Source organism: Onychostoma macrolepis, chromosome 24 (assembly GCF_012432095.1).
Source record: "Onychostoma macrolepis isolate SWU-2019 chromosome 24, ASM1243209v1, whole genome shotgun sequence".
In the NCBI taxonomy this organism is placed as follows: Eukaryota; Metazoa; Chordata; class Actinopteri; order Cypriniformes; family Cyprinidae; genus Onychostoma; species Onychostoma macrolepis.
In genome coordinates, this window is record NC_081178.1 from 13,271,750 (window position 1) to 13,296,995 (window position 25,246).

Consider the following 25,246-nt stretch of genomic DNA (forward strand, 5'->3'; position numbering starts at 1 on the left):
GCGCTTAATAAACTTGAGCACTTCCACTGATCTCACTCCAAACAGGGATTCGGTTCCCAACCCCTCTGACACCCCGCATCACGTGACCACACTTCCAAAAACACTTTAAAAGACTCGGGATAGCACCAGAATTCCCACATGAATGATTTCACACCTCTACCTCAAGAAATCGTCCCAGGAGCGGATACCCAGAACAGAAAAGTCTCACAGTTCCTTCCACGGGGATGATTTCCATTCAGCATCCATATGCACAGCGCAGCCTCTGATTAACTGCTCCGTTTTTATTTATATAGCCCACTAATTTAATATGGCATTCACAGACTTCTCCAGTAGTGTTTTACTTGGATGTGTTATGATTTTCAGCACCGTGCTCTATCCTGTCGACTCTTACCTCTACAACAACCGCTACTTCGGGTAAGTGTTTCATTCATTCAAAGTTTTTAAACTAGAGTTGTAGTAGTGAGCGCGGAGCGATGTCTGACTCACGAACGAATTGTTCTATTGAACGTTATTGAATTTGTACATATGTGCTCTACGTAACATGATCAAATACACAGTGTTAAATATAGTTTTAACTAGATGTGTATGTGCTTACATGATAAAAAATAAAAAATAAAATAAAAAACGCGTAAAAAGCGCACGCGGTGACTGTGAATGGGTGGAGTCGGTTCCTTCAGAAAGAACCGTCCGAATGAACTGATTCGTTAAAATGACTCTCGCTTCTCATTTAGCGAGAATCCAGGGCGTAGGAACGAGGGGGAGTTTGTAAAATAGTTTTGAAGTATTGAAGTGCACTCTGCGCCTCCACAGATAAAGACTAGAGATCAGTCTGTCTCTTCTTATGTCAACAGCAGCTTTATAAAACAAAGCAGTTTCTGCGGGCCAAGATTTTTCCCTTTGCTAAGGCTGAAAAGCACTCCTTGGTGACTTCTTAAAATATGCAGTTGGTAGCCTATAGACAGGTATAAGCACGAAGTATAAAGGACTTGATCATAATGGACGCTGGTTGACACTTTGGCAAACATCATAAGTGTGATCTTTTGGGTTTTTTTGATAGATTGTCAGTTGGTTTGATGAAAATGACAAGCAGAGACAAGGGCGTAGTTTTGGTTTGAACATTGGGGGGGTTGAAGTGGACCCAGGGTCATGCTCCCTCTTAAGGTTTATTTATTTGTTTGTTTGCTTAAATGTTTATTTTTGTAAAATGGTCTTTTGTGCTATCCACCACACATGCAAAGTTGGTTGATTGCGTAACTGCAATGAAGTAATAGGCGAGTTAACAATTAATTGTTTACATAGGATATATAATGTATTTTATATTATTTAAACACTTAGGTTATAGTTTGACAGAATGTTCTAATTCAACACGCCATGGGAAGTCAATCTAATTTAACATTTTCTTATTGATATCGTTTATTCCTTAACAGTTCATCAGGCTCTTAATGATTTAATCTATGCCATCATTGGAATATCTGAAGGCCAGGTTTTTCCATCACTCATCATTAGAACCCATTGGCTCTCGATTCTTGTACTTGCTCTTATGAAAAAGTACCATACTTCTTAACTGTAGCATTTGTTATAATAAGGCTAGCCTATTAATCATTACCAGGCCAATAATGACTTTTTTATTAATCTATATTGCATTTGTTATGAGAAACAACAGCCTTTAGAAACAATAGCTTACATGCCACAGTTGTAATATAAATCTTTAGGGATTATCTATTATTAATTCTACAAGTTAGACAAATTTACCACAATAAATAAGTCTACAGTAAAACGTGATACATTATATGGGTTATGGATCTCTCATCAGCAATGTGATTCAAAAGACACCTAATTTCATAAATAAATTGGTATATAAATTTTAGGCAGTATTGGTACTTCCATTCTTTTTCATAGCCTTGTTTATGAATTATTCAGGGCACAGAAGCTTAAAAGAGCAAAACAATTCACATGGAGGTGAAAACACTTGTTTTCTACTTGTCAGGGAGCAATATAAATGCTAACTCAGTGTGAGAACTGGGGAAACACAGGCCTGTCAGAACATAAAGGGAAAGGGTGTAATGAAAAGGACACTTCCTCCCTGCGGACTTCTGAGATATCACAGATATCACAATCTGAACGATGTTAACAACATAGTGCATTCTATGATGTGATGTTTTGGCTTCACGGATATTTTTGAGGGGGATGTTGCCTGACACTTCATTACGACCAATGAAACATCTCCAATGATGTGAGATTAGGAATGTTGCTTCTTATCATAAGAATAGCTCTAAAACATCCAAGTTATTTATTGCTCATAATAAACTTCATTCTCTCTGTAGATTTATTAGTATGTGGTTGGACTTCCTCTCTTTTACTTTCAGTCTATGCTCACCAAGGCTGCATTTATTTGATAAAAAAGCAGTATTATTGTAAAATAGTATTACAGTTTGTTTTCCATTTGAATACATTTTAAAATGTAATTTAGTCCTGTTATGGAAAAGCTGAATTTTCAATTTTCATTACTCCAGTCTTCAGTGTCACAAGATCCTTTAGAAATCATTCTAATATGCTGTTTCAAAGCTCAAGAAACATTTCTTCTTATTATTAATGTTTAAAATGGTTATGCTTCTTAATATTTTTGTGGAAACTGTGACACATTTTTCAGGACGCTTTGATCATTTCAAACATTCAAAGAACAGCATTTATTTGATATACAGTATATATATATACACACACACACACACACACACATATATATATATATATATATATATTGTAATAATGTAAGTCTTTACTTCACTTTTGATCAATTTAATGTGTCCTTAAATTAAAACTATGTTTTAATCAAAATGGAAACATTTTAACAATAATAAATAAATAAATAAGCAAGCAAGCATTTTTTTTTTTTTTTTTGGCCATCAGTTAGCATTCTTAAAGGGTAGGTGCTATAAATTCCTGCCCTGTATAGGGTCAGTCATTGTGTTTTTCTGCATTCCATCAGATGGATGCTTTACATGGGGCTATAAAATGCACCAATCAACGCCTCTTCACGTATGTGAGGGTGTGAAGAAGCCCAGTACATTTGCCCCAGATCAGCCAAAGAGGCATAACATCATTCCTCACACATTCACACACTAACCTAAATGCCAAACTTTGTCCTTGTGTGTGACTGAATCAGCAGCTGACATCAGACCGATGTGGATGTTTCTCCAGTCCAGTACAATATCATATCAGGGCTGAAGTCAGGAAAGAAGAAACTCCATAACAGACAAAAATGGCCACAAGAAGTTCACTATATAGTGAGCAAAATGAATGAGAGCATGAATCAGCCTTGCACCCTACAGCTGAGGAGGAGTTTATTATTTATTTAAAGCATGAGCAGATATTGCATGACACCAAACAATAAAGATTCTGTGGGAAATACCATCCAAGACATAAAATACCACTCACAAAGATGTTACAGGTGTGGCGTCAAGCACGATTTCCTCTGCTTATGCCATTACTGTGAGATGTCATCCTTAATGATGAACTGAGACCAGTTTTGTGGCTTCCTTGTGTAATGATAGAGCTGGCATGGAGCTGCTCGCACAATTACACCACAAAAAAGGAGAATGTAACCTGGAGCGTCAGCGTCACTCAAAGCCTAAAAATAGCAGATTGCTTTTAGTGATGTAATGAGGTCATCTTTGGTGTGTTTTGAACCGTTTCAGAGAAAACAACCCTCAGAGAAGCCTTTATGTGTTAGTTAGCTCAATAAAACTGTCTGGTGGCTCTGCTGCTCTTGGAAATATTAGCATTAATCACTGGTACTATTGCTCATACTTAGCAATTGTTTGAACCCTAGTATTAAACTTCTGCTTGACATGTTTGTGCTGCACACATGACTTGAACCTCAAATCATGCAGCTTGTTGAGAAGAGGTGTGAACAGACTTTGCTTGGTAGACAATATAACATGCAAAAAATCTCATAGACACACAATGACTGCTAATTTTCTTCAATATACATGACTTTCCATATGTAATATATCCATCTTAAAAGGTTACTCCACCCCAAAATTAAAATTTTGTCATTAATCACTTACCCCCATGTCGTTCCAAACCCGCAAAAGCTTCGTTCGTCTTCGGAACACAATTTAAGATATTTTGGATGAAAACCGGGAGGCTTGTGACTGTCCCATTGACTTCCAAGTAAATACCACTGTCAAGGCCAAGAAAAGTATGAAAAGCTTCGTCAAAATAGTCCATCTGCCATCAGTAGTTCAATCTGACTGTTATGAAGTGATGAGAGTACTTTTTGTACGCAAAGAAAATAAAAATAAGCGGATATTCTCCAAAATGGTGCTACGCTGACACAGAGGAGAAGAATTGTTGAATAAAGTCGTTATTTTTATTTTCTTTGCGTACAAAAAGTATTCTTCATAACGTTACGGTTGAACCAATGATGGCAGATGGACTATTTTGACGATGCTTTTCATATTTTTCTGGGCCTTGACAGTGTAATTTACTAACTGGCAGTCAATGGGACAGTCACAAGCCTCCCGGTTTTCATCCAAAATATCTTAAATAGTGTTTTCCAAAGACAAAAGAAGCTTTTACGGGTTTGGAACGGCATGGGGGTAAGTGATTAATGACAAAATGTTCATTTTGGAGTGGAGTAACCCTTTAAATTTGGTTTCTGCAGTATGGTTGTTCGTACTGTAGATACCTGAAAATTTGAATACAGTATACTGTATGTAATCAGTATTTGAAAATCACTGTGTATTTTGGTTATTATTTACACTATTGTTCAAAAGTTTGGGTTCTGTAAGATTTTTAATGCTTTTGAAGGAAGTCTTTTATGCTCACCAAGGCTGCATTATTTGGTCAAAAATACAGTAAAAACAGTCATTGTAACGAGGCGACTGAGAGAGGCGTGCGGATCCATATGCAAAGCTTTTATTAAAAGACGTGGTCAAAAACAGGCATGGGTCAGACAATGTCAAACAGGTTTGATGAAGACAAGACAAAGAGTAGTACGGTAAACAGGCGTGGGTCAATCGACGGCGAATGTAATCCAAAGGGCGAGGCAAATGGATAATCCAACAGACAGACTATAGTTTAGACGAGGGGCAAACAGATTCCGAAACGGCAAGACAAAAGGATATCCAAGACAGGCAGGTGATCAGGAAACAGGCTACTAGGTAAAACAAGACGAGACTAAACTAGGACTAGGAACTAGAAACTAAGATAGGAAAATGGCTCTGTAAAGTAGCTGTCACTAGGAGAGCGATAATCGTTAAACAATACTTGGCCCTGAATGATGGTTGGGGCCTCGTATTTATAGCGTGTGTGATTGGCTGCAGGTGAGAGTGTGATCAGTGAAGTGGAGCATGGGAAATGTAATCCAGGGTGACAAGTAACCAACCCAATCTCATGAAAGTGCGTATAAATAGTAAGCCAAATAAAAATGAAAACTTGTGGTATTGATACGCAAAAATGGACTTTGGCGTGTGTATGCTACGCGATGGATAGGATTAGGTTCGTTGGGTAGATGCGTATCATATGTACGCGAAAACTGCCAACAAATTTGGTATCATATGCACACGAAAACTGCGTTTTATATGCACGCCAAACACGTTCGTATCATATATACGCCAAAGTCCATTTTGCGTATCAATACCACGAGTTTTCGTTTTTATTTGGTGTACTATTTATAAGTATTTTCTTGAGACCGGGCTCCAGGTAACAGTCTGTGTAGTGTGAGAGTCAGTATAATAGGAGGGCGACCTCTGGTGGTGAGCAGACAGAAGACCATGGGCAGGATTGTTGAGTGAAATATTTGTTACAGTTTAAAATAAGTTTTCTTTTTCTGTGATGGCAAAGCTTTTAGCAGGCATTACTCCAGTCTTCAGTGTCACATGATTCTTCAGAAATAATTCTAATATGCTGATTTGCTGCTCAAGAAACATATCTTTTTATTATCAATGTTGAAAACAGCTGTGCTGCTTAATATTTTTGTGGACACTCCCTTTTTTAAGGATTCTTTGATAAATAAAAAATTCAAAAGATCAGCATTTATTTGAAATAGAACAAAAACATTATAATGTCAGTTTTGATCAATTTAATTTATCCTTGCTGAATAAATGTATTAATTTCCTAAGAAAAATACTGACCCCAGTACAGTGTATAAACATACAAAAATTTACTTTGTCAAGTAACTTGATCACTGTATTTTGATTTGATTCCTGTGCCAGTGTATAATTTACAAAAATTGCAATGCTTTATTTCTGCAGTGATCAAGTGTTGAGAATAATCCCCAGCAGCGACACAGAGGTTCAAGGAGTCAAACAGCTTTTCCAAAACCTGACGGTGAGCACCTTTTTTTTTCATCAATATTCATGTAACATTAAAAATGTGAGAGGAATCATGAGAAACAAACTCAAACCACATGGAAACCGAAGTCACTGATTTGGAGAGGATTTGTGTTATTTGAACGACCAATAATTTCTATCAAATCTTTTTCTCCACCAAATTCTTTCATTTCTTTCTTCCAAACTAAACTATTTTTAGTTTTTCACAGTGCTAGAACCTTTATCTTTTTTTTGCACCATCACTGTGTCATTCTCAGCACCAGTGATGCATGAACATCCTCAGCTTCCTTAAGAGTCAGGCAAGAGTTCATCAGCACCATAACCACTATTTCCTCCAGAAATATGCTTCTGAACTGAGCTGTCTATACAGCACAGTGGATACAGGCAGCAGTGAGACGTATGGTACAGGCAAATTAAACATTATCAGTGAACCCTTATCACATTTTTGTATTTCTCAGAAGCAGAAGTCATGACAGTTGAGTACATTTCTATAGTGGTGAACAGAAACTACAACACATGTTTAGTGTTCCCAATAGCAAATTAAAAGAGAGTAATTACATTGAGAGATGAGAGAGTAATTACAATGGTCAGAAGAGAGAAAGATGTCAAATTTACCATCACACCTTTAGCCGTTTTATTAGAAACACTCACAACAGCAGCGTTAAACACTTTTCTGTAACAGAATGTCAGTGTAAGAAAACAAGTGCTGTCAATCGATTAAAAAATGTAATCGCGTTAATCACAGTCATGGGCTGTGATTAATCATGATTAATCGCAAATTTAAAATACTAGGATTTACCTGTAAATGTGTTGAACAAAAATGCATGAAACTAGTTTACACACTTCTGCCAGGTATGAGACATAATAATTATTATTCTTTTATCATTATTCTTTTGCTTTTATTCAGCCATTATCAGCCTTTAAACTGGCAATAAAACGTTTACCAAGCCACATCGCTTCAATCCCAGTATACATTTACCCAACTATTATCAAAAGTATTTTTAAATAAATACAACAAAACATTTTCTTGCGACCTTATTAAGTATTATGACAAAATGCATTATGAAGAAGAATTGGACCTGTTCTGCAGCTGCATTAGAGCTAACATTAGCATCATGCTTCGTAAGACAATTTATGAGATTAATAGTACACTTTTACTCAGAACTCACTTCAAACCACCATCGAGTGTTTGTAATAATTTCCTTTTACGATCACATGTGGAATTCGGTCATTTACTGTTGTTAAAATATGCTATTTATAGCCTTTTATATCGCTGCACAAATTAGCATTTCAGATGTACACATTCAATCTCAAGAAAATCACATACAGACCATATCTATCGTAATCGTGTGTTTGTTATCTTATATAATCTATAGTGGCTGTCATGTTTATTTCTGCTGTGTAAAAGCCTTAACATGTGCTCTGCTGAAACTCACGTTGTTTGATGTTACAACCGCCTCTCCGGTCTTAAGTGGCCAGGTATACCTTTCAAGTATAATACACATTAGTAAAAGGATCTATATTAATTTTTATTTGTCTATATACACTTTGAGCGGCCGCGGTACATTAAAAAAGTAACCCAAAAAACTGCAACCCACGGCTCTGTAATTTTTTTCCCGCGACTGTATTTTCAAAATAGCCCACTTGTGCCGTTACCCTGGCAACACTGGTTCGCTGTAACTTACCCTCATCACACAATGATAGATGACGGGAAGAAGTTGAGGTCCAACCTTATCAAGTGATTAATTTAACGCATGCGATTAATCAAAAAAATTTAATGCGTTAATATTTTTTTTAACGCATTACATTTTTTTGATTAATCGCATGCGTTAACGCGTTAACGTTGACACCCCTAAAGAAAACACAAACTATAGCGCTATAAATGTACTAGATTTACAATGTTACGAACTGTGGAAACATGTCACAGTCAGTGAAAAAGGTCTATAGCTATTCACTTCCTCAAGGTTTGGCTAGTTAGCATAGTCCTGCTAGCATCACCATTGACAGACCATTTAAATTAACTGCGTATTCTCAACATTTGTGCAAGCAACATAAACATCACAAATATGTCATTATATTACAGTAGGTGTTTTTCCAGTGACAGTCTTTTTTGTGTGTGAAATGGCCTTGTTTCTCTGTCACCGCTCAGGAGCGTCTCTAGTGAAAGGCTTGAGGAGACTCGGGTCATTTGATTGTTTCTGCTGTATTTTCTCAAAGTGACATCATCCCTGTTCACAGGCAAAAATAGGCATTTAAGTACAAACACATGCACCTCAGATGATCGCAAACAAGATATACTGATATGGCCATTTGAAGATAATAGATTTATAACCTCTGAATAAAAACATGAATATATAGACAAAACAGAGTATCACATTTAGTCCAAATCAAATTTTGTGTCCAAAATTCATCTTTGAGAACCTATAAAGAGATTTGGAAAATAATGATGAAATGTCTAGTGTGACGATGCCGTGTGTAAGATGATCTCAGAACATAATCTCAAACTAAGTCATGTTGATTTTTACAATGCTTGATGTGGAGAACCCAAGAAACTGGGACCATTGCACTAACAGAGAGTAGTTATTTAGGTCTGCACTCACAAACAACCATCTGCAAACTATTATATCAATTTAGTCATTGATAGGCCAGATTTTCTCTTGGCTGAAATAAGGTAGGAGTTCTCAAACAGGTGTCCAGGGACCCACAAGAGGAGTCTGCAGAAAATCGAAGAGAGAAAATAAAATGTTTTTATTATTATATTTACTTTGGCTTCAGTACAATAACAATATAAAATGCCAGTGGGTCTCATTCACAAAGCATGCGTACACTAAAATTTGTGCATAAAATCTGCGTACAAACAAGTAACACGATTTATGTAATCAGATTTCCTTTTTTCAAGTAACTAGTAAAGTAACGCATTACTTTTAAAGGTACTTTTTCAAATAATAACGCAAGTCACTTTGTTTTCCTATTTATTCAATGACACCTCTCCTGTTCCTGTGTTGAGAGAAACTGGGAGTGAGGTTCAGAGGCACATCCTTCAGCCTGAGGCTTATTAATTTCACTTTTGGTGTGAAAAGGCCTTTACAGTTGCCAAAAATATAACTTTGTGGTTTTTTGTTATTAAAAATGAATAAGCAAGCCCAGCTCAGGTGACAAAAGTTAACGCAAAAGTAACGTAAAGCATTACTTTCCATAACTACGCAATATTGTAATGCATTACTTTGAAAAGTAACTTTCCCCATGCAACACTTCTTATAAATGCATTCAGATGAAACTGATATTTCATCTTCAATGCTTCATCATATGCATCGAAAGAATACAAAGGTTTCTCTAAATAACAACGCAGATATACATGGATGTACAGACCCAATGTCGTCATAATAAATACTGTTATACAGTATATAACCATTTTCACAGTATAAATGGGTCTTTATAAATTTAAATATATATCTGCATCCTTAGAATTCAAACGGCCATCAAGTTCCCTTACTAGCAATACTCTCAGCTTCATTTAACACATTTTACCATATTTAATCTTTTCCACTGATTTTACCCTTAATCATCACTATCATATAACATTCCTAACGCTTGTATAGTTGGGTGTTTTCTTTTTTAAACACCTGCTTTATTTAGAAGACATTTTCACCATCTCAATCTTATGCTTTCTCTGTGCATGCAAAATCTGCTTCAAGACCACAGCAGTCACACGCCATCAAAACAAACGCGTCAAATCTGTTTCAACTGCCAGGTTTGTGAGCATCTGTTAGGAATGCACAGCACTGAGGAGTTTTTCTGCATGCAGAGTGGAACTATTTTATGACTAATATCCCTGCTTTTAAACAAGACTCACAAATTGAAGGCTTGTATTTAACACAAGGCATACAATTTGAAATGCAAATATATATTATAAGCCAATATAATTCAGAACTGTGTTCAGTGCACCATTTCAGGTCTAGAAATAAGGTCTAAGAAATGTAGCCTGTGATCTACTCTGTTGCTGGTGTTAAAATGGGCCATTTGAATAGTTCTATTCTTTGTCGTCTTATTAAATGGGCCTGTTGTTGTAGCCAAAGTCAACAGCGTAGTGACTTGGCAGGCGTACAAAGGAGGCTGATGATGCAAATCTGAGGTTATGCTTCAGGGACTGGTATCTGGGCTGCTATAAAGGCTCCGGCATATGCTGGCAATCTAAAGCGGTTTTGTGGATCCACACACAGAAATAGATAATTTCAGTTAAACGCTGTGATCATTGCGGCTCGCTGAAGCTCTGTTTCAAGCTCTCTGTGAATGGGCTGAGTCAGCAGGTCTCTGATCTACAGATCGTACAGCACTGGGAAAAGCTTTATCTGTAATCTCAACTTTGGTTCAAAGATCTTACAACATGTGATAAACTGCTTGAATTTCAAGGACCTGATTTATTCGCCAAGATTGCTTTATCTGTTAATTTCTCGTTGTTTTGGATTTAATTTGTGTCCTAGACATATTAACCATGAACAAATGTATTTATTTAGTTTCTGGCTAAATAGAACATGTTCTGAACATTATAAACCAATTATAAACCATATGTTCTGAAATGTTATGAACATTGTAAAGCTGTTCCTATGTTTATATTTAAATGATGTATGTGGAATATAGCTAGGTAACACTTCAGTATAGGGACCAGTTCTCACTATTAAGTTGCTTATTAGCATGCCTATTATTAAAGGGGTCCTATTATGCTTTTTCACTTTTTGAATTTTAGTCAGTGTGTAGTGAGTATGTTTGGGCATAAAAAGATCTACAAAGTTACAAATCTCAAAGTCCACTCCAAAGGGAGATATTTCGTTTAAAAAAAAAAATCCCTTTTCAAGAACTACAACGAACGGCTCGTTTGGACTACAAAGTTGTTTTCCTGTATTTGTGATATCACAAAAATAAATACCGCCTACGGAAATTCGAATGGTTGGCGGGAGAACGCTTGGTTGAGCACTGCACGTTTCAAAATGGAAACCCAGTGCATTTCTGATGGAAACCGACTGTTTTCAGAAAATTTTGGATGTCATTTTATCTTACACATAATGTCTGATAAAGCAGCATTTGTGAGAGGAGCGCTGCTTTGTGTACAGCGTTACTGGGAAAACCTCGATCTCTCCCGCTCCAACAGCGCCTCCTGCTGGCAGAGAATGAATTTGCATATATGCCGCCACAAATAGTGTAAGTATACGGGACTATGGCAGGGTTCCTCAATTATTGCCAACAATACCAAGCCAAGGGCCACTGACCTGTATATATATATGTATATATATATATATATACACAGTATCTCACAAAAGTAAGTACACCCCTCACATTTCAGCAACAATTTTAGTATATCTTCTCAAGGGACAATACTACGCAAATGAAACTTGGATATATTTTAGAGTAGTCAATGTGCAGCTTGTATAGCAGTGCAAATTTACTGTCCTCTAAATATAACTCACCATATAGCCATTATTGTCTAAATAACTGACAAAAATGAGTACACCCTAAGTGAACATGTTAAAACTGTGTCCAAAGTGTCAATATTTTGTAGGGGCATCGTTGTTATCTAGCACTGCCTTAATCCTCCTGGGCATGGAATTCACCAGAGCTGCACAGGTTGTTGCTGGCATCCTCTTCCACTCCTCCATAATGACATCACAGAGCGGTTGGATGTTAGACACATGGTGAATGCCCCACATGTGCTCCATATACAAGGCAGTTGTCATCTTGGCGGTGTGTTTGGGGTCGTTATTATGTTGGAAAACTGCCCGTTCGGCCCAGTTTCTGAAGGGAGGGCATCATATTCTGCTTCAGAATGTCAAGGGTAAATGTTGGAATCCATGTTTCCCTCAATGAACCGCGGCTCCCCAGTACCAGCAGCACTCATGCAGCCCCAGACCATGAAGCTACCACCACCATGCTTGACTAGGCAAGACACAATTTTCTTGGTACTCCTCACCAGGGCATCGCCACACATGCTGGACACCATCTGAGCCTCATCAGATCAGCCTCATCTATCTTAGTCTCATCAGACCACAGGACATGGTTCCAGTAATTAATGCTCTTGGACAGATTGTCTTCAGCAAACTGTTTGCAGGCATTTTGTAAGCCAGCTTCAGAAGAGGCTTCCTTCTGGGATGACGGCTATGCAAGCTGACTTGTTGCAGGGTGCGGCGTATGATCTGAGCACTGACAAGCTGACCTTCCACTTCTGCAACCACTAAAGCAATGCTGTCAGCACTCATGCATCTGTTTTTCGAAGCCAGCTTCTACACCTGAAGCACAGCACAAGGATCTAACATCTTTGATCGACCCTTGCGAGGCCTGTTCCGAGTGGAACCAGTCTTGAAAATCCTCTGTATGACCCTGGCCAACTGTACTGTAACTCAGTTTTAGGTTGTTACTGATCTTCTTATAGCCTCGGCCATCTTTGTGAAGAGCAACAATTCTAATTCTCAAATCCTCAGAGTTCTTTGCCATGAGGTGCCATGTTTAACATCCAGTGGTCAGTTGAGAGAATTGTACTCAAAGCACCAAATTTTAACTGCTGTAATATAAGATACACAAATTTGTATAGTCCTCTCAAGCAGACAAAAACATGAACATGATGAATAGGACATGTGGCTTTACTTGGTTAAATGACGTATAGCTGTTATGAGTACACTTAGGGTGTACTCACTTTTGTTGCCAGCTTTTTTGACAATGGCTGAATGTTGAGTTATTTTCAGAGGACAGTAAATCTTTACTGCTATAAAAGTTGCACATTGACTACTCTAAAATATATCTAAGTTCCATTTCTATAGAATTGTCTCTTGAGAAGATATACTAAAATGGTTGCCCCCCCCCCCCCAGTAGCCTGTTTTATTCAAACAATTATGAATGTTTTTGCATTTAGATACAGAAGAACTTTGCCTGTTGAATATTAAAAACAAATGAACAAACAAAAAATTTGGATCTCCATGTCTGCCATGCAAATCAACTGTTCCTGCTCATCTCCAGACTGGATCGCTTCTCTCCACTTTCCCTAATAGCAGATTAGTGTTGGACACGTTACTTCAAAAAAGTAATTAGTTATATTTACTAGTTACTTCTCACAAGTAGTAACTGAGTTAGTAACTGAGTTACATCATTATAAAAGTAACTAATTACCAGGGAAAGTAACTATTGCGTTACTTTTAAAAAATGATGAAACTGAAAAATTAAATTCTAATAATATAATATAGTAACGCCACATTTTTTTGTCAGTAACGGTAACGGCGTTGTAACGGGGAAACAGTAATTCGTTTGATTATTCGTTACTGGAAAAAAATAACGCCATTAGTAACGCCGTTTATTTATAAATAATCCCATCACTGCTGCTAACCAACATCCATAACAAAGATGGTCTCACTCACTCACTCACTCACTCACTCATTCACTCAAAACTGTTCAGTCCATTCACATTTGAATCATCTATTTTCCGTGTCCACTTTTCTTTACTTCACACTTGCCATGTTTTTGCTGTCACATACACTGGACGTGACAAAGCATTGCAGATAATTGAACTTTGTGTCAGTACGTTATAAATAGAACGCGACAGCAGTTTACTGTCGGGGATTTGTCGCGCCGCGCTGCGTGCCGCATCCAGTGTAGACAGCATCACTCAGTACGTTTACATGGACATCAATACTCCGATTTTAATACGATTAAGACAATACTCTGATTAAGAGTCTACCATGTAAACAGAGATTTTTGAAGACCTTAATCCGGCTAAAGTCATAATCGAAGTAAACACAAATCGAATTAAGACATGTGGAATATTCCTATTTTAGTCACATTATTGAAGGGCAGTACAGACATGTAAACACCTTAATCAAACTATTACCGTCATGTAGGACTTTTCGCCACATTTTGCGACAGGACACACACACTGAAGTGGTCAACCGTTTCACGGCAAATAAAAGAGTTTCAACACCGTTGTCGTCTGTATGCACCTACAAATAATTAACTGCACTTGAAGCCTTCATAAAATTCAAAATGAAACATCCAAAACTGTATATGGCATCATAATGAAGATGAACTATATGTTTATACGTGAAATTCTGGAGGAGACGTCGGATGGCGTCGCGTGGTGATATAATGACGCATTCCATTAATCGATCTATGTACTATAATATGTAAAACGGGAACATGAAAGGATTATTCTAAAAGCAACTCATGTAAACACCTTAATCATAATATTGTCTTATTCAGAATAAGGTAAATAATTAGATTACTGATGTCCATGTAAATGTAGTCACTGATTATAATAAGTTCTATTGTATTTGGTTGTGTCGCACCGCTCGCGTCCAGTGTAGACTTGTTTTGATGATTGAAAACTGTGGTTAACATGTTTTAATAAAACATCTATGATGAATTGTTCATTAATGAATCACAACAACCCCGTGCTACAGGCATTGCCATTCATACAGGCTACAGCGGAAGTTATTTTACACAACTAATCGAAGCTTCCGGTTTTCAAACGTGGACTGTGAAAATTTTCGAACCACCAAGCATGAAAGCATGTTCTAGTAAACCCCCAAAACAAAATCAAGACTTTGTAAAAGAGCATAATAGGACCCCTTTAACATATTGGCTGTTTATAAATATATTAGTACTTATAAACCACATATTCTGCATGACCAATCCTACCAATACCTAAACTTAACAACTACCTTACTAACTATTAATGAGCAGCAAATTTGGAGTTAATGAGGCAAATGGTTTGTTAATGGTGACAGTTGGACCTTAAAATAAAGTGCTACCAAAGCGAAAGTTTAAAACAATCTCATGGCAGTTTGTAACAATTTTATATTTTGGCGAATTGGAGACGAATTGATATGATTTCACTGAATTTCATTTTGTATGTTTTGTTTAATCTGCTAAATTTAGCTGTGGACATTCATGCTTTGTTTTTCTAATTAAATATACAAATAAATGCACATTTTTGTACAAATCAAATCATACAAATTGACAAAAAAGTATTTTAATCAGATCAGGTTGAATAGTGAAAATTGGATGTTGGAACACCATATGACTTTCTTTCTTCTGCGCAAATTCAGATGTTTCATACTTCTAGGATGTTTTTCCCAAGCAAAATACACCAGTATAATCTCACAAATCTGCAACCAAAAGAGATGTGAACTAATTTCTCAAACATTTCTCAAAGTTGTCCCAGATCAGATTTTCTAAGCTGTACTTGCACTAATTTAATAATAACTATTTAGCAAAAACATTGAACTCCGCTCCTCTTAAATTCCCTATAATCAGATTTCACTCGCATTTTTACATATTCAGTATTCATTGTGTCATGATCAGTTATAACACATGAAAACCAATGGCATCAAACCTGGTCTGCCAAAACTGAATATGAACAACTGAGATATGACTATGTCAGTGATGTTTGAGAAAGATATTTCTAAGCAGAAAGAAAGTCATACGGGTTTGGGTGAGTAAATATGACAGATTTTTCATTTGAGCATCTAGGAACAATATTCCTGCTTGATTGACTTCCATGATGTTCTGCAGGTGGACCTTTGGAAACCAAACAGTGCATTTATGATTCAAGAGAACAGCCCAGTAGACGTTCATGTGGGACGGAACAAGACGCAATGGCTAAGAAGACGTCTTCGCCAAGCGCACATCCACTATGAGTGAGTCTCCTCTTCCTCTCTTGGGAGTTATATTAGAGTGAACTCCTCTCTTGTACTCCTGCGGGTGAAACATCGGTTTCTGGGGGACACACATTTGAGTTCTACTCGGATTCTTCAGACTTTGATTTGCGTGTGCCAAAGGATCCAGAAATGAAAGCTTGATTCAGAGTAGTCTTTCAGCTGCTCGCTCCATCAATCATCCAGATCAACAGCAACAATGAATCTTATCTCACGCGCCGCAGCCAGAAGCACTTTCATTGTCATCCCTTTCCCCAGGGAAGCCTTTTCTTCTATACCTCCTCTCCTTCTCATGGCTGATGTATTTGAGCATATTTACACGCAGCAGTGATACCTCAGAGGATTCTGGGTAATGGGACAGGTTGAGAAAGAGAAATGTATGCGTCTAATGCTTTGTTTACTCTAAAAACCTCCTTCTTTGCTTGCTTTGGTTTTGACAGGTCAGATAGATCAATTGTGGCATTTTCATTCATTCTTCCATATTCTTAGCCAATAAATAAATAAATAAATAACAATAATGTTCTACCTAACTTTCATAAGGAAGAAAACACTTGAATTGTTCCCATTATTATTTGTGTTAAAATTCTAATCTGTATTCAAAATAAGATCTAAAATCTAAAATAAATAAAGAACTTCATGATCATGACCCATGATCATCAAAATGCTGAGTTAACGTTTAACCCAACCTTCTGGGTAGTTTTATTTAACTCAACTGTTGTTTGAAAATGACTTAATGGCCAGCTTAAAATGAACCCCAAAAAATCAGACACATAATTACTAGAGGTATCAGCAATAATCAAAAGGTGCACATTTATTAATAAGCAATTAAAAAAAATATATTATTTAATTATTATTTATTCAACTTATTAATAAAAGTTCATTTATTGAACATGTTAATTTCCAACCTATTTTGGGTTTATTTTAAGCAAGAAATATAGTAATTTTTAAGCAATAGTTAAATAAAACTACCCAGAAGGTTCGGTTTCAGCAGTTTTTAACCCAGCATTTTTAGAGTATACTTTCCAAATAAACTGCAGTAATGAAGTTCAAATAAATAACTACAGTAAATATGCTAAATAATAAACTATAGTATACACATTTACTAAATTAAATATTAAAATATGCTTTCTATAGCTCTGGTGTTATGCAGAAATGGCTGAATGCCTATAAGCATCTGAGTAACCCTGAAAATTGCCATTAAATGCCATTAGATACACAGTGCATGTGCTTTCAACATTCCTTTCCTGACTGTCTCCACAGGGTGCTCATTTCCAATCTCCAAACCGAAATTGAGAAACAGATCGGACACCAGTCCTCCAGGAAGCGCAGATCAGAATTCCAGTATGACTATGAAGTGTACCATCCTTTGGAAGAGGTGAGTGCATGGATGAAAATTCATATACATGGTCATTTTTATTTAGAGAGATGAAGAAGACAGAGATCAAATAATTGTTGTTTTTTTCTCTGTCTGCCATCTTTCTCAATAGAAGCTTGACTTTCGCAGGCTAGCTAACAGCTTTTGATTGAGAAGCACATTTGTATTCAGTTGTGGCCCGTGTGCAAGAAAAACAGATCTCGGGAGGTTTTCTTCAGTTCCGTATTAACCCATCATTAAACCTTTACTCACAGGTCTTCTCCCTCAGACTGAGTGCCAACTTTAAATGAACACGCAGATACAACTTCAGCTCTGTGATTTAGTCCCATGACAAGATGATGAATGGGAAAACCTTCAGAGCAGACAAGGGCTGGATTACGTTCAGTTTTATGGATATAAATCCTCTAGTACTCTTGTAAAAAAAATATATATATATATATCTGTAAAGAATGCATCAGTTAATATTTCAAATCTTGAGCTTAGCTTTAACATATTAAGATAATCAAGTCAAGAAAAAAACTTCCGATGCTACAGGTTTTGTGTGTATATACAGTTGTGGTCAAAAGTAGGACAGACCTGCAAAATTAAATGTGTATAAATAAATGTGTACAACGTTTTAAATGAACACAAGCTGCATGTTAATCTGGAGAATATGGGTCAAAATCTTTCCACCCTTATTGACAGATCCAGAGTTGGATGTTTGAGATGAACCGGACACACCCACACCTGGTGGACCTGTTTTCTATTGGTCAGTCCTATGAAGGACGGCCCCTCTATGTGCTCCAGGTAAAGACTGATGGGAAAGATGGCTAAATTTATAAGCACTCTGTAAAACACACACACGCATATATATATATATATATATATGGATTTACCAAACAGTGTTCTCTGCCCCTCTCCTGTCAGTTAGGAAAGAGAACACGTCCCTTTAAGAAGGCAGTCTGGATAGACTGTGGAGTGCATGCAAGAGAATGGATTGGTCCAGCTTTCTGCCAATGGTTTGTGAAAGAGGTGTGTACTGTGTTATTCCTTCTGTTTGTCATTGCTCACTTCATGCTGATATTTAAATCACTGCAAAGCAAAAACAACAAAATGGTTATGCAGCATATGTTGGAATCCGAAAGACTAAGACCACTAATGAAAATGTTTGAATATATTTGAATAAATCATAATCCTAAAAGGTTTAGATTTGATTTTGAATCCCAAATTTTGAATGTGGTCTCAGACTTTTGGACAAGAATCAGATCATTCTTACACCCAGGCGAAAAAAAAGTGTAATTCCATAATGGACTTAAAGTGCTCTATTTTCACGCACTAATTTTGTACTTAATATACTAAAAATTACTCTTTAGTACTTCTTAAGATAATCTTAAGAACATCTAAGTGTACTCAACTGTGATATTTTGGGACACCATGAATATGAACTAAAATGTCCTTTTAACATACTTTCTCTGTATTAAATTTTTTTTATTTAGCACTTGAACCCATCTTTCATACACTAGTGGGTTCGAGTGTACTACAAGTGGTAACTAAATACATTTTTTTACACACAGAGATAGTATGTTAAAAGCACATTTTCGTAAACATTCATTGTGTCCCAATAGCACATTTGAGTACACTTAGATGTTCTTAAGATAACCTTAGGAAAGATTAATTTTATTATATTAAGTACAAAAATAATGCGTGAAAATAAAGCACTTTACGTACATTATGGAAGTGCACTTTTTTGCTCGGGCAACACTGAAGATTTTTAGTGTTTTGTTCATTTGTGATTCAGATCATCAGCTCATTAGGAAAGGGCTCCATGAACTCCAATGAGTGTGTCAGATAAGGGAGACATGCAAAATGTGCAGAGCAGTGGGTCCCGAGGAACAGGAGTGAAAACCACTGCTCTAAATTCCTCCAAAATGAATCTGTACAATACATCAGCTCATGAACTAATAACAAAGAGTGCCTTTAGTTAAGTGATGTCCTTTAATGCTGATCTGGGTGTGGTTTTCTACACAAATAAACTGCTCTCAGATCAGCTGCTAACACGGAGTGAGACAAATGTAGAATGAGATAGAGATCGAAAGAGAGAGAGAGAGAACTCGTACTAGGTATGTTGCAATACCTTCAGTATACCACTATGAGGCAGACCTACAGTGTGACACAGACCTAAAGAAGACTGACCCTGCCATAAATACTATTACAGCTCTATTGTTCCCCTCAAGCCACCATTACTCATCATTTTTATCTTTCTGCTGTGCTCAATTAGACATTACACATAGTAACAAGGCATCTTTCGTATGCATTTTAAATTAAACCAATGCAATATTATTTTTATTTTACAAGACCAAAGGGAGCTTCTCGTTATGCAGTGAGTAAATCATCATTGTCTGACTTACATAGACAAAATAGACACAGAATTTAAATTTCATACAGAATACCCAGATGACCTATTACACTGCAATTCAAAAGTTTGGGTTAGAAAGATTTCTCTTTTTTTATGTTTTTGAAAGTTTCTTATGCTCACCAAGGCTGCATGCTTGCTTATTTGATCAAAAATACAGCCTAAAACTGAAATTTTGTGAAATATTATTACGATTTAAAATAACTGTTTTCTATCATAATATATTTTTTATTATTATTTATTATTCCTATGATCGCAAAGCTGAATTTTCAGCATCATTACTCCAGTCTTCAGTGTCACATGATCCTTCAGAAATCATTCTAATATGCTGATTTGCTGCTCAAGAAACATTTCTTATTATTATCAATGTTGATATTATTAGTATCAGCTGTGCCGTTTAATATTTTTGTGGAAACTGTGATATATTTTTGATATTTTACGGGATGGGATTGAAATCGCTTACCTTTATAAATGCCTTTACTGCCACCTTTGATCAATTTAATGCATCCTTGCTGAATAAATGTATTATTTTATTTTATTTTTTTAAATACTGATCTCAAACTTCATTTTCAAAATATGAAGTAAACAACAGAGCAAACTTGGCAGAATACTGTACTCAAGATGCAAGTCAATATCTATTTCATGGAAAGTGGGATATTTATTCATTTTGATTAGAAGAACTGAACACACATTGCTGTGTCCTTGTAGAGAGAATATTTTGCTCTGTTGAAGTTTATCTGTGGGGAAAACGAGACACACATTTCCTGTATCTATTGAAGTCTGTCACAATTCCGTTCACTGTGAATGCAGGCGCTGAACTCCTATCAACACGACTCCAGCATGAGACGACTGATGAATCAGCTCAATTTCTACATTATGCCTGTCTTCAACGTGGATGGTTACCATTACAGCTGGGAGACGGTATCTTCTATCTGTTTGTCATATGTCTAGATCTCACCGCAGAGCTCGCTGAAATTAATTGTTTGGAGCTCTGCGCTGTTAAACATGCAGTATGTCTTGCATTTCTGTAAGGTATATAAGGCCGTCAGGCATAATGAAGGAAAATATCTGAGGTTTCTCTCTCTCTCTCTCTTAGGATCGCTTTTGGCGGAAAACTCGGTCAAAAATTCCAAAGTATCATTGTCGGGGAGTGGATGCCAACCGAAATTGGAAAGTCAAATGGTGCGGTAAGTTGTTATTCCGAAAAATCAAATAGATCCTCTTCCAAACTGAAGAGTCCTGATATTCATATTGAAAAAACAACCATTCCAGTATATGCAGACACAAATTTAGCAGCCATTAAAAATTAAAAATTTAGCAACAGAATTAAATATTTACAAAGACAATCTTGTATTTGAATTTTCTTATGTAATACATAAGGAAATTAAGATGTTAGAATCTATGTTTGCGTGCGTGGCTACGTTTTTATGAAGGTATTCTGGCATTACAGATACACTCAAAGCTGTGGATAAATGCATTTATCAATATTGTAGCAATAACAAAAAAATCTCTTGATGTGAGTTACTACAATGAAAGATGCTGTCCTCACAAGGCTAAACTTAAGGCGTCTTTACATAGCCAAGTTAAGGTTGCTCTGTGCCTGCTTAAAAAATTGTGTAAAAGCACAATGCCACATAAAGCCAGACTAAATTATGCCTGCTCTGACCCATCTCAGTATCAAAGTACTGTAGAAAGGTGCAATTGCTGTGTAAATGCATTCATGCCACTTCTGAGCAGCATTAAACAGTCTGTGTAACGATACCTAAATGCCACTTCAAAAGCAATTCTGTGCCACCTTTGAAGTTTTAAGTGTAAATTTGGTGTTATTTGCAGCATGTATTTACTTATTTTACAGTTTTTGTTTTGTTTAATTGTATTTTTGTCTGTTGACAAAACATCCTTTAAATTTAGTCAGTATTTCGATATGTTATATTCATTAGTTTTTGTCAATTTTACTCTAATATGGCATCATATTTTGGCATTGAAAATAACATTTTAGTTAAAGATATAGTATTAAAACCAAACAGTATACCAAATATTCAAACATTTGCTGTATTTTAGCTAAATCAGCACTAAACCAGAACTAACCAGCTTCTAAAGTTCAGCAGGGTTGAGTTTGTTTATTAAAAATGCCTCGAGATTCTACTTTCTCAAACTTTAAGGAATTATAGTCCAGTTCTTATATGCATTTGAAGGACACGGGAATAATGCCAGTCTAAAAATGTTCACTCTTAATGCTCTGGTAGATAATACCTGACATTGAGATAGAAAATACATAAAGAATGACCATGAGTCAGCAAAATGTCATGGGAGGAAAGTATTAGTCGTGTACGACCACAGAATCAGTGCAGAAAAGGCAAAGGTGAAATGATTACAAAGAAAGCTATAGGATTTTTTTTTTACACCTGCTGTCTTTGCGGTCTCTGATAGATGAGGGTGCATCCCTGCACCCCTGCGACGACACGTACTGCGGTCCCTTCCCTGAGTCAGAGCCTGAGGTCAAAGCTGTTGCCAAGTTTCTACGCAAACACAGGAAACGTGTCAAAGCCTACATCTCTATTCATGCCTATGCTCAGATGCTCCTTTATCCGTATTCCTACAAATATGCCACTATACCAAACTTCAACTGTGTGGTGAGTGATTTCTGCCTTCAGACAGTTAATCTTCAATTTGTCCATTTGGGTGGAGATCATGCAGTAATTATTTAATGCCCAAAGAATGTAAATAGTCCATTTATTATTTTAGAGTAGATGAAAAAATGTAGATGTATACTCATATTTTGACCACATAAGCTGTCTGAATTGAATATAAGTAAACTAATGTCCAGAAAATGCAGCTTTCTATTTAGATGTCCTCAAAAGCTGCATGCAAAAACAACAGACAGTGCAACCATTGTAGTCCAATTTGCAAGCAAATGATTCCAATGAACAAGTTATTTTTACCAAATCAAAAACATACAGCGTGAGCCGTGAGCAATGTAGTCCAATTTTCAGTAAATTTAGTTTATCAAACACATACAGCACAGCCAAGGTAGTCTTATAGATGAACATATGACTAATATGAGCTGGTTTGTTTAATGCATCATTCAAAATAGTATTAAAAAAACAAAAAAAACAATCAGTTTAAACATTACAAACAGTTTTATCATTACTTGAACCCTCTGGTATTCCTCACGTACAGCAGTCAAAACAGACCGAAGGTATTAAGTATATTATTTTGAAATGAATGTACTATATTTTGTTTCCATAATATTTATTCTTCAATATTTTGTATTTTGAGGGGATTTCATGGTACTACACAGTATTCACCTCTAAAATCAGTAGAAATATTAGAAAAATACATTTAATCTTATTTTCAATTCATTTGCAATTAATTGGTGCCATCTGGTGGAAGAAATAAAGAAAATATGTACATGTAATAATGTGGTGTAGCCATTAGGTGCCTTAATAACACCTACTGTATATAAAAATACATATGGCTGTGTATTCCCTAGTTGCTTATAGTATTTCAGACACAATTACTTTTAATAGGTTTTGCATTTGGATCTATATTTAGATATTATCAAAGATTACAACTTCATAGCTGACTTGTAGAATGTACCCCAAATTATTGCTATGTATTTTCATATTCTTATGGTGGCCATTCTGATCATTCAAAATCAAGTGTGATTCTTTTTTGGGTTCATATAGTAAGTGCCCATTTTTAACAATTTTTTCAGTTTTAAATGTTGGATGAGAGACAGACTGTATTTAATTTAGTATAAAGTCTTCATACCTCTTTATATAGCATTCTGTAGTAAACACTGCACAATCATTTGCACCCTGGAGTGACTCAGCCTTTAAAAAGATAGAGCTCAATATAATCTACCAGAGGGAAAAACATTAAACTCCTCATTAAGAATATGGAATTGCTGAGATATTATTTTTTGGGCTTGCCTCAGTGCAGTTTGCTCTTATTGACTGGATGGCTGTTAGCCCACACAATCTTTTGACTACACTTATCTCCAAGCATCCTTAATGATCGACTGGACCAATACTTGAAGCACATTTGAACCTCTGCTCTTCCCCCTCAGGAATCAGCAGCCCAGAATGCAGTGAGCGCTCTATACTCAGCTTATGGAGTGAGATACAGATACGGCCCTGCCTCCACCACACTTTGTAAGTCAGGCATTCAGCCTTTTCTTCAATCAATGACATATAGTTACTGCATGTATGAGTCATCAGCTCTCTGTATGCCCTCTCGGATAGATACCAGTCTGTTTTCTGACTCATCATGACTATTTCTATATCAACAACAGTCAGATGTCCAGATGTGATGTAATGCGTTTCTTTAAATTGCAGATGTGAGTTCTGGTAGCTCAATAGACTGGGCCTATAAAAACGGGATATCGTACGCCTTTGCCTTCGAGTTGCGTGATACAGGCTACTTCGGCTTCCTGTTGCCAGAAGCCCTGATTAACCCAACTTGCACAGAGACCATGAGAGCAGTAAAGACCATCGCTTCAGGCCTGCTGAAGAAATGTACCAAATGAAACCTTCTCTCTCTTCTCGTCTTGTCTTGTCTTCCCTCTATCAATTTCACACTCATAAGCCATAGCAATGTCTAGCTATGTACAAATGTGCCTGTGTTTTATTTTTTAAGATTTATTTATTTTATAAACTACTTTAAAGAAGCTCTACATTAAACAAAATGGTATAAATGTAAACAGTGAAGAAATGCAAGCACTTGAATTGTGAACTAAAGCTTTCTCAAAAGTGGATTTTACTTATGAGGCGAATATACAGTGAGCACTTGCTGCACAGACAAGCTTCAAAAGAACAGTAATGCACAAAGAATGTAAATAATGCATACTGTTAGCTTAAAATGGGTTCATTTTAGTGTGGATGCAGTGTGTAGTTGTGTATCACTGCAGCTAAAATACAGCTTTGATTTTGTTTTGAAATGAAACAGAAAAGGTCACCTGGGAACTCAACCTCTAAAATGAGCCAGACATGAATACATAAAATTGCTGTTTTGTTTTGTTTTGTTTTGAAGAAAACTTATGTCAAAGTAACTTTTACTTGTATAATTAATTGTACTTGCAAGGGCAGAGTTTACATTTGTACCGTTAAGTACTCTCAAGTTTAATTGTAATAAGCCAGTATTTATTTCAATAAAAAAATACAGTACTTTGTTATATAAAGTGTCTTGCAAGTTAGCATTTAAAATTTTGTTTTCATTGTACACAGATTTTTGTATATTACTGTTTATTTTACCAACAGGTAGATTATTAAAAGTAGTTAAATCATAATGTAACATTCTTGCTCAATATAACACAGTCGCCAATGGGCTCCATCCATCATCCAAAAACGGATTCTATTATGTGTTGTTAATGCAAGATATAAGCCCTACTACCCAAATAACGAAAATGTACTTCACAAATATGTAAAATAAAGCAAATACAAGAACTTCA

At 36.2% G+C, this 25,246-nt stretch overlaps 2 protein-coding genes across 2 annotated transcripts in view; one reads left to right on the forward strand and one right to left on the reverse strand.

Moving 5' to 3' along the window:
- Positions 1 to 442, reverse strand: part of prex2 (phosphatidylinositol-3,4,5-trisphosphate-dependent Rac exchange factor 2) — a 152,908-nt gene extending 152,466 nt beyond the window's left edge. Inside the window, exon 1 of the mRNA XM_058765209.1 lies at positions 392 to 442. Coding sequence (XP_058621192.1) covers positions 392 to 427 — 36 coding nt within the window. The 5' untranslated portion in view covers positions 428 to 442. The remainder of the gene's footprint in view (positions 1 to 391) is intronic.
- On the forward strand, positions 100 to 25,246 carry cpa6 (carboxypeptidase A6). Its single transcript, XM_058765210.1, has 11 exons — positions 100 to 414; positions 6,258 to 6,333; positions 15,885 to 16,009; positions 17,288 to 17,402; positions 18,087 to 18,188; positions 18,309 to 18,413; positions 20,605 to 20,715; positions 20,891 to 20,981; positions 22,225 to 22,427; positions 23,867 to 23,951; positions 24,135 to 25,246. The coding sequence occupies exons 1-11, from the start codon at positions 308 to 310 to the stop codon at positions 24,323 to 24,325; spliced, it is 1,311 nt and encodes a 436-aa protein (XP_058621193.1). The 5' UTR covers positions 100 to 307; the 3' UTR covers positions 24,326 to 25,246.